At 34.8% G+C, this 13,711-nt stretch overlaps 1 protein-coding gene across 1 annotated transcript; it reads right to left on the reverse strand.

Annotated features, from left to right (window-relative positions):
- Window positions 1-1,225: 1,225 nt before the first annotated feature.
- On the reverse strand, window positions 1,226-13,693 carry LOC126824416 (beta-1,3-glucosyltransferase). The gene is made up of 14 exons (XM_056102006.1): window positions 13,605-13,693; window positions 12,928-12,990; window positions 12,316-12,431; window positions 11,708-11,787; window positions 10,712-10,820; window positions 10,130-10,266; window positions 9,839-9,902; window positions 8,975-9,094; window positions 8,382-8,451; window positions 7,660-7,773; window positions 6,967-7,069; window positions 6,155-6,277; window positions 5,240-5,381; window positions 1,226-4,082 (listed from the first exon to the last, which is right to left on the reverse strand). Exons 1-14 carry the CDS (start codon window positions 13,651-13,653, stop codon window positions 3,945-3,947), a joined length of 1,428 nt encoding a protein of 475 aa, XP_055957981.1. The 5' UTR covers window positions 13,654-13,693; the 3' UTR covers window positions 1,226-3,944.
- Between the last annotated feature and the right edge of the window lie 18 nt (window positions 13,694-13,711).

Here is a 13,711-nt window from a genome sequence, read left to right on the forward strand (position 1 = left end):
ATTTTGTGCTTCAGTCGTGTCTATTTCAGATATACACAATCAATTCTGTTAATGTTTTTAGTGTGGGGATTGACTAAAAGTTAACTTATTTCAGTTCTAAACAAAAATTTAAAACTTTAACGCAATTTTAAAAAAATAGCCAAATTCTGGCTGGGATTACTGAGCAAAATGGCCATTCACTGTATACGTGCGAAAAAACAGCCAGCTACCATTTAATTTTCGTACGTTAGTTACGTACGACTGCATGTCTGTCTTTATTAGACCAGTGGGTGCCAAAAAATAGGACACCATTTGATTTCAATAATCTTACAGATGTGAAGTCTTTAGACACAATATTCCAAACACTTGATAAATATAGGGCGGCCATGCACAACCAAACCACTCGATCCACTTTCTCATCGATATAGATAATTAGTCCTGGGTTTGAACCTGGTGTTGACTGACAAAGTTACTCAGGATTTTCCAGTCTGGTTCCCCTTGTCAGTGGTGCAGGATGGAGGGCCTGACAAGGACAGTGTCTAAGCTGTAAAGATCCCCTGGCAAGAGTTTCTCTTTGCCACTGTTTAACTTATACAAAACTTAACACATTGACCTTTAATACAGACAAACAATAAAATACTGGGGACAATCTGTCATACCCATTTGAATATCCAATAGCGATGAAAAATCCTGGACAATGCATCCCTTATGTCTGGCTGGTCATCAAATCTACAGTGGTTATAAAGAAATTAGGGTTTCAGTCAGCTGACAGATTTAAAGTGGTTTGGTTGGTTAATAATCAGTCAATTGGGATTAGGATGATAAAGTAATTGGAAAAGTGGTGTATCTAAAGATGGAGGTTGAGTGAGCAAGATGTTGGCTCACTAACCTGGAGATTCAGTGTGCTCGATCCCGGTGGTCGCGGAGAAAGTTCATCAGGATTTTCAAATGTGATTCTCCTTTGTCATTGATACAGGACTGAGGGACTGGCAAGGGACAACAGATATTTGTTTCGATGGGAAGAAAAACCAAGATCCTGTGTACACATTGATGTGCACGTTAATGAACCCTTAACAGTTGGAATTTGAAATAAGAGTAGGCCATAGCACCTATGTCCAGGCAAAATTTGCCTCATGGCATATGCCCATCTACATTAGCCCAGTCAGAGCAGAACAGTTAAACCCCATTTCATCTCATTATTTGGACCACATATAAACAATCAAGTAAGATGTCTACTCATAACCCCACTTTAATTATTCAAAAACAAATTAATTTTATCCTTTTCTACTTGATTTTCTTTATTTATCTGCCCTTTGTTGGTTTTTTTAGTAGATTTTACAATGTTCATAAATAACAAACCAAAAATTTTTAACTTTATACAATTCATATTGTACCAATATATATAGTACTAATAAACCCACAAACAAATTATATCATTACAAAAATACAATTTTAAAAAAAAACCTACGAAAATAATCCTCAAAGAGATTCAGAAATAACATCAGATCTGTAGAATGATAATATAACTTGACGGAAACACCATCATTCTAGAACCACATACCAGGTAATAACATGTCATTTGATTTGGTGGCAATAAAATATAACAATTATAAGAAATAAGGTTTAACATCCACTTAACACAAGCAGCTCATTTCAGGACTGATATCCAGTAATTTCTTGATTTAAGTAATTCATTTGCTTTTTAGCTACAGCAGTAGGAAATTTGATAAAAAAAAACCCCAATTTAGTCCATTTAACAAGACAACTGACTCGAATTCCATTCATTAATGCACAAGATGTGTAGCTATTGTAAAGGAAAACATAAGACAGCTGTACTGTACATTCCATGACTATAATCCCTAGCTGTACTGTCTTTCACATAAATAAAAGATAGCCACCACAAAGTGTGGAAATACCTCCACCACAGCAGCATATCCCAAAGGAAAACTTGGATGTTGACCAAATCTGATATTTTGGCATAGGGGGGATAACTCTGGAAATGAAAGTTGCTGAATATTGACCGGGGTCGTCCTCAATTGCCAAAATGCTTCACATCAAATATGAAACAGAATATCTATAGAGTTCATCCTCTTATAATCCAATACTTCCCACCAAATTTGAAAAAAGTCCATTAAGAACTAAAGCCTGTATTGCATTCACAATTTTTTGGGAATTGGGCACCACAACAGAAGGTTGAGAAACGCTGAATATGGATAGGGTTCATCCTCTCATGATCCGAATGCTTCACACTAAATTAAAAACTATAGCCTGTATCATGTTCACAAAGTTTTCGGGAAAGGAGCTGAATTTGAAAAAGATGTTAAAGACTAAACCCTCTATTGTTTATGGACGGACCAACGGGGTAACAACTATATACGCCCAAACTGCCCCAAACTATGTGTGGGTGTATAAAAACAAATATATGTTTTCTAAATATTTTTGATTCGTAAAAACTTATCCTACTGCAAATATTATTAAACAAACTTTGCCACTCATGTTGTCCACACTTTTTGATTCCTGAACACTTACTTGAAAATAAATAAGGACAACCATGATCATAATCCCAAACTGTGAACTGATTTAATAAAACAAAATCAGTATTAAGCAAAATCCCCAGTTATAAATAAAAACAAAAACAGTATAAAAACAAAATCAGTATTAATAAAAATTCCCACAATAAAAACTTTTTGATTCTGCAAGCATACCATAACAAATAAGACATATTTTTACCTCTTCAGAAATTAAAAGTTTTTCAAAGATAAAAGATTCTTATTCCTATATGCACCGTTCTAACTCTAGCTAAGATAATTTCTTAATTCTAAATAAAGATATTAATATTTTATAATTAACATATTTGTCATGCGATACAGTGGGGGTATATGGCAACACTCCCTTGAAAGAGTATCAGTGCCTGTGGCTGGAAAAGCCAATAGATCTGTGTAGTTGTTGATCAAAAGCTGATTCAGACCAAGAGAGTAGACATGAATAAAGGATGGAATAGTCCTCACTGTCATACCGAAATTTGACTTTTAATATTTCAATAAAATACAAAGTTAGCTAAAGTATGAGCGGTGCATACCGCCTGTAAAATTGCACATAATAAACACCATATAAAAAAATGCCCTGGTTTTCAAATACTGCCATGTAACTTAAAACATTCTCATTTATTATCCCATGTTCATAATTCTTGTAGGTAAAGGGAAGTAACCCTGATAAATATTATGACAATCATAAATAATACTCTAATGGTTAATGATGCATTTTTATCACAAAATGGTAATCTTCCATTCTTATGCTCAATTTTTTTAGTTTTTTTTAAGTACATTTTACATGTAGTATTGAGAGGAAAATGAATGAAATTATACTTTATGGGGTTGAGAGTGGAATGGAGTTTAACATCCACGAGACACAAATTAGGTCATTTTGGGACAAACATGATCTAATTCTATTTTAATAATTCGCTTACGTGTAGGGGTCTTTAGCAGTGGGAGGAAGACATGGAGAAAACACATCTGGTTGGACAGACGTACAAGCCGGGAATTGAAACCATGCCACTCAATGACAGACATCATGATCTAAAGCACACATGTTAAAACATTTGCCCCTTACACCCCCACCCCCCCTTTGTAGTAATGCAATGGAAATGACTGAAATTATACTTTATGGGGATAGGAGATGGAAGGAAATGACTGAAATTATACTTTATGGGGATGGGAGATGGAAGAAAATGACTAAAATTATACTTGATGGGGATAGAAGATGGAAGGAAATGCCTGAAATTATACTTTATGGGGATAAGAGATGGAAGGAAATGACTGAAATTATACTTTATGGGGATACAAGATGGAAGGAGTAGAGATAAAATGTAAAACTTTGTGAAAAGTCTCATTCATCAGATTGTTTTGAAGGATTGTCTGACAACCAGAATATTTTTTTTGTATGGCCTAATTGATGAATGTTGAGCTCTAGAGTTCATCATGATCTGCTGGATCCCCCTCTAGTAATAAATCATACACTTTATATGCATCAACCATCCAATGTTTATGAAAGGAAATAGGTATTTGATCAGAGAGAAAGTCAGAGCTATAATCTTCTGGACGTGCCTGGAATAGATAAATAGCATACATGTATTATCAAAATTATAACTAAAGTATTAACATGTATATTTAGAGGGTTTTGTTCACTTAAAGATACATTATGGGAGATTAGACAAAGAGCTGGCAGTTCTCACTATAATATTAAAAACTAGATAATGTAAAGGGAATTTGCTGAAAATCTCAGTCAAGTTGGTCCACTCTGAACCGGGAATTTAGCGATTGAATTTTGGGCCTAGCCTCGATCATCATTACTAAAGTCGGTACGATAAAAAAAGTCCTGATTATCCATTTTTTGATTTAATCATCAATGAGCGTTGAGCAGCAGTTCTAATCCAGTAAATATCGCAGACTAGCGATGACACCGAGAGTTGATTATGGTCTGGATAAGTTAATTAATGTCTAATTAATAATTTAGTTAACATTTCAGGCCCTACGAAAGACCTACAATAGGCAGATTTAGCTCTTGCATAATGTATGTTTAATGATCTAACCAATTAATAAATATTACAGAAATATCAGATGATAAGTGTGGCCTAAATTGTATATGGTGGACAAGTCGACCAACAGACTGACATGGATTACAACAACATGACCACATTATAATGTGCAAGTATGAAAATAGGTTACAAACCGGACCTCAAATATAGCATGGAGTATTCTAGTATAAAACAATAGCATGAATAAAGAGTATTCCAGTATAACACATGGGCTATGACACTCTACAGATGTATAGTGAAGCTCTTATTCGATTTTATCTTGGGTTTGGGTGATTGAGCCGTCTAATGAATGTGCACAACAAAGGTTGGATCGTAGGTTTGTATGTAACAAGGAGTAGGGTCTCCTACGACCTAACCTCTTTTATTTACCAACTTTAATATTTATCTAGTGAAAGACACTTTCGTATCAGTTTCCTCGATCCATTGTTTTCATATTCCTGTTGGATGCAGACTCTACACAAGTTTTACAAATCATTAACTTCACATCATTGCAATTATTTCATAGTAAAATAGCCTTATGTTTTCCATGGGCGACTGGAACCAGCAGCCTTCAGTATAGAGGATGACCACTCCCTGACAGGAAGCAGCAGGGTTAATGAGTATTCTGGGTATTAGTTTCTTACAATACAGCATTAAGAGGATCTGTAATAGGATACGATAACTCACCTGATGGAAGTATTTACTGTGAATTATAGGTATTTTCATTCTTTTTAAACACATACCAAGTATCATATCATCAGGTGATTCATTACTCGGACATTTACATTGACTTGCTATTTCTTTTACTGCACTTCTACTAAATACCATTCTGAAAATACAAATTTTATATGTAGTACCACACTTCTACTAAATACCATTCTGAAAATATAAACTTTACATGTAGTACTGCACATGTGAATCCACATGAAATAATCCACAGCAACAAACCAAACTAACGAAATGGGGTTTAACGTCCTTACTTTTCTACACAAACAAGACTTATGACGACGGGCATATATGTTGCAAGGTGCTACGAAGGGAATTTACCCAAGACAGTAGTGTTTTGCCCAACGATTTCCAAGTGTCAAGGGTTCTTTCTGTGTGCACACTAAAGAGTGTACACACAGGTGCCCTTTTTGACTGCTTTTGCCTTTCAGACCCTCCTTCTTGTACCACTGATCAGGGTAGAGCCAGCTAGAGAATCCCAAGAAACTTTCTCGACCAACAAGAAAGTTCTCTAACCAGTTAATGTCACTGCCAATAAGTTACAACTGGCAAATATAATTGTAACAGGAGTCCTGCAAGGAATAGATAACCCACCTGAATTTTTCAAATAGGAAACAAAATGAAAAATGAAATTTGGTTTAATGTCCTACTGTTCTGCTCCTAACTGGACTAATGAAAACGGACATACGCCATTCAGTGTGCTGTTAGGGAAATTTTGCCCAGACAGCGGCACTACGGCCTACACAGGACCTCGGTTTTCCATCCCTTCCGAATGACTAGATATCTGTCCTTGTCAGGCCCTCTGTCCTGCATCACTGACAAGGGACAAAAAATTGGAAACAAGAAAACAGAAATATCAAGAAACAGAAATCTTACCCTCCTCCACCAGTGATATAATCGTAACCATATCCATCTTTTAAAGCATAACCATATCTTTCACCTAATGCTATATCCTCCTTCCAGTTATAACATGATAACAAACGACGTAATCTCTTTAAACTAAAATAACAATAAAACATGATCAAGTAAGTACAGTACACAGTTATAACACAATAACAAATGATGTAATCTCTTTAAACTAAAATAACAATAAAACATGATCAAGTAAGTACAGTACACAGTTATAACACAATAACAAATGATGTAATCTCTTTAAAATGAAATACAATAAAGCACAGTAAATGCAGTTGAACATAAATATTAATAGTGGTCTGAATCCATCTGACTGAAAGACTGCAAGAATTTGAAACGGAAACCCTGAAGAGTCATAAATTTAATATTCAGACAAAATGAATACAGCTAATAGAAAATGCCTGTCTACTCTTACATCAAATTCCAGCTGCCAAGGGATCTTTTATGTGCATGCCAATGTGTACATCGGACCTCGTTTTTTTTGTCCCATCCGAATGACTAGACATCTGTTTTTTTTCAGGCCCTCCGTCCTGCACTACCATCAAGGTAAACTGCACCGGGAATTCATGAGGAACTTTCTCAGCCAACACCGGGAGCGAACCTGAGACCTCCATGCTAGCGATCCAGAGTCCTACTCACTGAGCCTTTGCGTCTCCATTTAAAAGATGCATAAAGGCAACAACACATATAACACATATAACCATATGTAAGTTGTTTACAAAAAGTGTATTACCCTGGTAACATTGTTTATGAACAGATGACATAGATTATCTTACTTTATGATAGTATCATCGTCTGCTATCAGCAACCATTGTTTAGACGATAGTTTCTCTTCTTCCACAAATCTTTTCATTATTGCTAGAGTCTTTCCACAATGACCTAAAATCACAACAAACACAGGTAGTATAATGAAATCATCATAACAGATTGTACCATTATTCTGGAGTATTTACAATGTTACTTCATATTGACTCCAATGGATAAAGGTCTGGAAAAATGTAGACAGAACTAATAAATAACAGATTGAGACAACATTTCTCGTAAGTCGCAATGTAGACTGTATATATTTATGAACAGCCACAAAGCCATTTACCACATACAATAATTGATATAATTGATGCTATTTTGTCCTGGCCAATAATCATTGTAGTCCAAGCCGAGACAACTTTCTCTGGACCAAGCAGGTACAACTTTGGCTGGAGTGACTGAGACTACAGTACATCTGTTTGTCAAGTATAAAGAGCAACTTAATAACAACCACAAGTTCCAGTTTATTAGCCAATCAGCTTTAAGGCTACTCCTAACAGAGAACAATACTGGGGTTCCGTTTCAAAATTTTTCCTATTGAACATTTTTAGTTGGTTTTTATAGGCTAGAATTGGTTCCGAGGAAGTTTTTTCACTTTAATATCAACAGACTTCATCAAAAGATACTTCTTTACATTGCAATAAAAAAAAAAATTAAAGGACCTCTTTCTGTATTTGGTATTCCCAGATCAATCGTTGGTATCAAACTATCCTCTGTTTCACTAAAATATTCTATATCTATATTCTCTTTTCCCCATGTGGCTTTTACTATAGGTACTACAAACAAGAAAAAGATTATATAAATTTAATATTTATACAATGAGAGCTCACACAAATATTTGAATGCAAAACGTTTTGGTATTCAGTATTCAATGTGAATTAATACTAATGGAATTTGATCAGTTTCCTTTAAATATGTAACAACATTAATTAAATAATGCATGCAGATAATGAAATAGGGCTTAAGGTCCTATTTGTTTTGCTCCGACTGGGCTTATGAAGACAGACATACGCCATGCAGTGTGCGATGAGGTAAATTTTGACGGACAGCAGCGCTATTACTTACTCTTATATCGAATTCCAACTGTCAATGGTTCTTTTACGTGCACATCAATGTGTACACAGCACCTCGGTTCTTCGTCTCAACGGAACAACTATACGTTATCGGTTGCTAGGCCCTCCGTTCTACACCACTGACAATGGGGAACCACGCTTGAAAAATCTGATAAACTTTCTCGGGCAACGCAGGGATTGAATACAGGACCCCCAGGCTAGCGAGCCAACGTCCTACTCATTTAGCCACCCTGACTACCGGATTTCTATTTGATGTTTTTGGTCTGGTGGAGACGTATATTTGATCAGACATTATAAACTATTACACCTACTTCTATCTTTATGAAATTTCTCACATGTTTTAACAGCAACATAGATGTCATTTCTTGACACAGGTGAACCCTAGAAAATAATAACATATTATTTTACTCTACAAGAAGCCACTCGACTGTTCATTTGAAATAGAAAAGAAATGAAATGAAATGAGGTATAGCATACAATTTTTTCTGCACTAACTGGGCTATTGAAGTGTGCCATGAGGGATATTTTGCCTGAACAGCACCATTTCTGTATCCTCTTCACCAAATTGTGCACACCAACATGTATATGAAACCTTGTTGTTTTGTCTCATCTGAATGACAAGATAATGTTCCTTGCCTGGCACTCAATTCTACACAAGCGTCACGAGTAAACAAGGCTAGAAAATCCTTAGAAATTTTCTCAGCCATCATCAGATTCAATCCCAAGACCTCCTGTATTACAGTGTAATCTTAAGCCACCATAGTTCCCAATTTTATAAAGAGGTAAAACACATGGGATTGCATTAATATCAATATAGATTTTATTATATTTGAAGTATTTTGAATATTCAATAGGAAAATATTCTTTTCCGTAGCAGGCATATTTATAAAAGAACATATCTTACACATTTAGGGAAGAGGAATGGTGAAGTTGTTACACAGTTGGGTGAATCAGAAATTGTACAAAATTCTTCAACATTTGTTAAATTAACACCTTTACCATCTTTCCATATATACAAAGCAAGCTGAAATACACAAGATGTAAGATAATTGCAAATTTCTGAAGAAAAATTGGCATAACACATACAAATAACCTGTGTGGATCTTTACTAAGGCTACACTAATTTGATTTTCTGTTCTTCAGGATCTTGATAACTAAATAGAGTCACTTGTATCACATGAAAGATATTTAGTTTAAAATTTTGAACTAAAAGCTTTTGAACAATGCAGGTGTTCCTGAAGAACAGCAAATTAAATTGTTGTGGACTAAAAGTTATTAAGGCAAGATACAAGGTAACTGGATAGATATGGATAGTGCTCAAAGAAATGAAATGAAATGGGGTTTAACGTCCTACTGTTCTGCTCCTATACTGGGCTAATGAAGACGGGCATACGCCATACAGTGTGCTATGAGGGAAATTTTGCCCGGGCAGTGGCACCATCGCCTACTCTTATATCGAATTCCAACTGCCAAGGGATCTTTTACGTGCATTCCAATGTATACACGAGACCTCGATTTTCATCTCAACCGAAGGACTAGACAGCTGTCCTTGTCAGGCCCTCCATCCTGCATCACTGACAAGGGGGAACCATGCCGGAAAATCTGGATGAACTTTCTCGGCCAATGCAGGGATCAAACACCCGACCTCCAGGCTAGCAGTGCTCAAAGACTATAGTCATATTCTTTTGAGTAAGGGGATTGATTGAGTAATTGACAAGCAATGTACATATAGAAGTAGTAGAAAGAGCTATAATTGTTTATTACTTACTTCATGTTTATAATCTATAGTAAAATCATTTTTAACGTCTTCTGTAGCCAGTCTCTCAGCTAAACTACAATATACATTTAAAACAGTTTTATTGTTACCTTGAGGGTCAATGTATTATCAGTCTAATCATGGGATTATACCCAAAAGTGAATTGATGTCAAACCTAAAATCTGCATTGCAAGGCTTTAGAGCGTTCAGTAGGCCAGCTAGCCACCTGAACATTGTGATGTCTTTGTAATAAGTTTATATATAATAACAAGTAAATTTGAAATATACTATTTCTATTCTAACCTTGTCAACAACCCCTGACTAAAACACATGCCCGCTGCCGGATCGGGGTATCCAAACTTTCTCGGATCATCAAAAAATGCAAAATGATGGATTATAGTTGGTGATTTATCATATAAAGCTTTACCAAGAAAATATTCCTAAAATATAAATATATAAAAATTTAAATGTCTCATAAATTTTGAATATTGTAAAACAATAAATTAATGTAACAAGAAATAAATGTGACCTATTACCAGTCACGTTAATTTCAATAACAAGTCTTGAATATATGTCTTGAATATATGTTAGATTTTATGTAGTGAACAAAAAAAAACCCCAATAAAACGAAATGTTAGATCTTATGTAGTAAGAAAATGAGAAACATAAAAACGAAATGTTAGATCTTATGTAGTAAGAAAATAAGAAACATAAAATGTTAGATCTTATTTAGTGAAGAAAACAGGAAACATAAAAATTATGTTAAATCTATGTCATGAAAATAACAAGAAACATAAAATGAATAAAAATATAATTTTAATTTGATTGTTATAAAAACTAATGTTTTAAGATTAATCATTGACCTCATTATTTTTAATCTATTACCTTTTTATAATCATATTTATTGAGAACATCAACAAGTCGACTTAAATCGACACGTGTTTCTTCCTCTACAAATATCACCCATGATTTTTCTTTAAACTTTTCTGCTATACTATAAGATAAAAGATATGTCAGGCTGGATTTTTTTGTAGCGCTCAATTATAACAAATGAAATGGTTAAAGACAAAATGTGTGTGGGGGATGGGGGGGCTAGAAGTTCAAGTAAAAGACGAAAAAAGGAGTGGATAGTAAAAAATCTGTGAGTAGGCGAACAGCCCTTCCAGATTTCTCTCAGCTACTAGTTTCGTTCTTATTTGAACTCTACAGGCTTAAATGAGGATGTGCGGTGGACCTCTATATATAGTCTCGGTGGGCACCGGAGCACATGTGACGTCACAGATGGACCGGAGTCAATCTTTGGCGCCAGAGTCAACTATTCCGAAAAGTTATTCGGATAAGAAATTTTCCGTCATGATTATGCTAATTAGCATTGACTCAAGGCTCCTTAACCTTTTGTACTTTATGTTTAAACTTTTCTAAACTAGAGAGGAGTTAAAAATAACTCTATTAGGTTAAGGGCGTGTATGCACTAATTTTTTATTAGTTATCGCCGTGGGGGTACCTTGTTTGATTAAATGGGAACTCGTCCCTGTTTTTCATATTCTGCCTTGAGTTAGGCTGAGTATTATGCTACTATTTCACATACTTTGAAAAGTGGCTCTAGGAAAATCTTTTTTGAATTCAACAAGGAGCTCACGGAGTTGCTTTTGCGTTTCTCTGTTAAAAACGTTGTAAAGGAGTGGATAGCTTAAAGACAGATTAATCTCTTCTGTAGGGTCATGGTAGTAGGACACACAGCACTACAATCTCAGTGGTTCAAATCCCATTGTGGGCTAAGAAAAAATTCAAGAATTTCAAGCCCAGCCTTTAATCATTGGAGGTTGACAGTGTCTAGTTCTTTGGATAGGAAACAAATACAAGGTTTTTTTTAAAACTTACTTTTGTAAAATAGGAAATATTGTCCAGCTCCCAGTTGATGGCCATTTTTTATGTAGTAAATAAAGTTCTGGATGATCTTCCTACAAAATATGACTATGGTGTTTAACATCCACTCAACAAAAACTAGATTATTTTGGGACTAATGTATTTTACATATATATTTCAATGGTTTGTTTGTATGTAGGGAGCTTCAGCAGAAGGAGAAAACCACGAGATTAAGCAGGCGACCCTGCTCATATGGATCAAAACCATTACACTTGATTCAATGACAGTCATTATGATCTTAAAAGTAACCCACTTGTCTGCCCAAACACCTCAAAATTATAGAAATGTTCCTGATTTGTTGAATTGAAAGGTAAAAGAACACAGAAAGAAAGACTCATGGCACCAGCATGTAACTACCTGGTACTGGGAGTCTAAGAAATCTAACAACATGTATGTGTAAAACCTAAACGGTGCCATGATTACCATGATGTCCCTATTCATCTTTTTACATCTAAAATATTTTCAAATCTTTATTTTTAAATTTTACTATAAAAAAAAAATACAAGTAGGTCATATTATTATCACAAATACTGGTAAATTAGCAGAGAAAGAGGTATATTTACCTGTGATGTATCTCGGAGTTGTTTATGAAAATGATGATTAAATTCCTTGGCTCTTTGTTTGTGGTAAGTATTGGATTGACTCAATACAATAAATACTATATCTCTTAGACGTAGATCTATAAAATATATTATTGAAAGATTTCAGTGAGTTATACAATAAATCTTAAAATATATTCTTGAAATATTGGAAAGGCAGGGCAAATCATTATATGATAACATTGTTTTTTTTTCTCAAATGCCAATGACATGTCTGATTATTGATCACGCCACACATTACATTATCTGTATGTCGACCAAGAATTGATACAATAACTCTCAAGAGGGAGGATTCTATGTGCACATCCTGCATTCTCACCAGTGAGTGGCATACAATTTTACAAGGGGAGGGGGCATTAAATTACTTAACATAATATTGAAGGCATGTATGGGAGGAACAGATCCACCTCTACCAAACCGATTTAAATACACAGAAACCTGCATTAAGTTCATTATTTGGTAAAAATAAATACCCTGTTCCTTAACTTTACCCACCCATCCACCACCCCAAACTCCTCCCCTGCAATTATAGAACAAATCACAAAATTTAAATATGTGAATTCTGATAAAAGTCACCTTTTTTCTCTATTTGCCTGTTTTCTTCTGATGAACACAGATTTCCTGTCTGTGATAATACATCTGCAATAAACACAAAAATATTTTTAATGTTACCTCTTGAATAAGCTTGGGTGTACCAGTGAAAGCTTTTTTGATCTAATTAGAAATAAGACAAGAGAGTCTTCATCTCGAGGGTCCTTATCAAATTGCTTCTCATTAACGTGTGTAGTCACATTCAATAACGAACATTAGCTATAATTAACGAGACAATGTATCTTCAATAAAACATCATTATACGGTACTGTGAAGTCGATTGACTTCTGACTCAGGCCTAAAGAAATAGATGGTGCAAAATGCCTTAGCCTATGGATGATTGAATCTAGATAATCCTGGAGTTCCACACGATGGCATACTAACAAAAACAAAATTGGATTTCAGTGAAAATAATGACAATTATTATTTGTTTATATTTTCGACAAATTCTTGAATAATTGGCTGTGACGGTAAAATGTATGGAATTTCTCTTTATCCTACTTGCAGTTGCAATGATCTACTTTCGATTTTCTCATTTGACTAAAGCGCTTTGTGACTAATAATCTGATAAAGAGTGTAATTGAACAGCAATTCTTGTGCAATAACAAGGCATTTGCATTCATTCTAACAAAATTAAAAAATTGTAAATAATGCAAACGTACAGACATATAAAAACAACAACGTGTTCAGGTTTCCAAACCACAACGCCATCCTTTACGAACTGGAAAACGACATATTTCTTGAATGGTACGTGACACTTTTGCATTCA

The sequence above is a fragment of the Patella vulgata genome, chromosome 6, assembly GCF_932274485.2.
Source record: "Patella vulgata chromosome 6, xgPatVulg1.2, whole genome shotgun sequence".
NCBI classification, from domain to species: Eukaryota; Metazoa; Mollusca; class Gastropoda; family Patellidae; genus Patella; species Patella vulgata.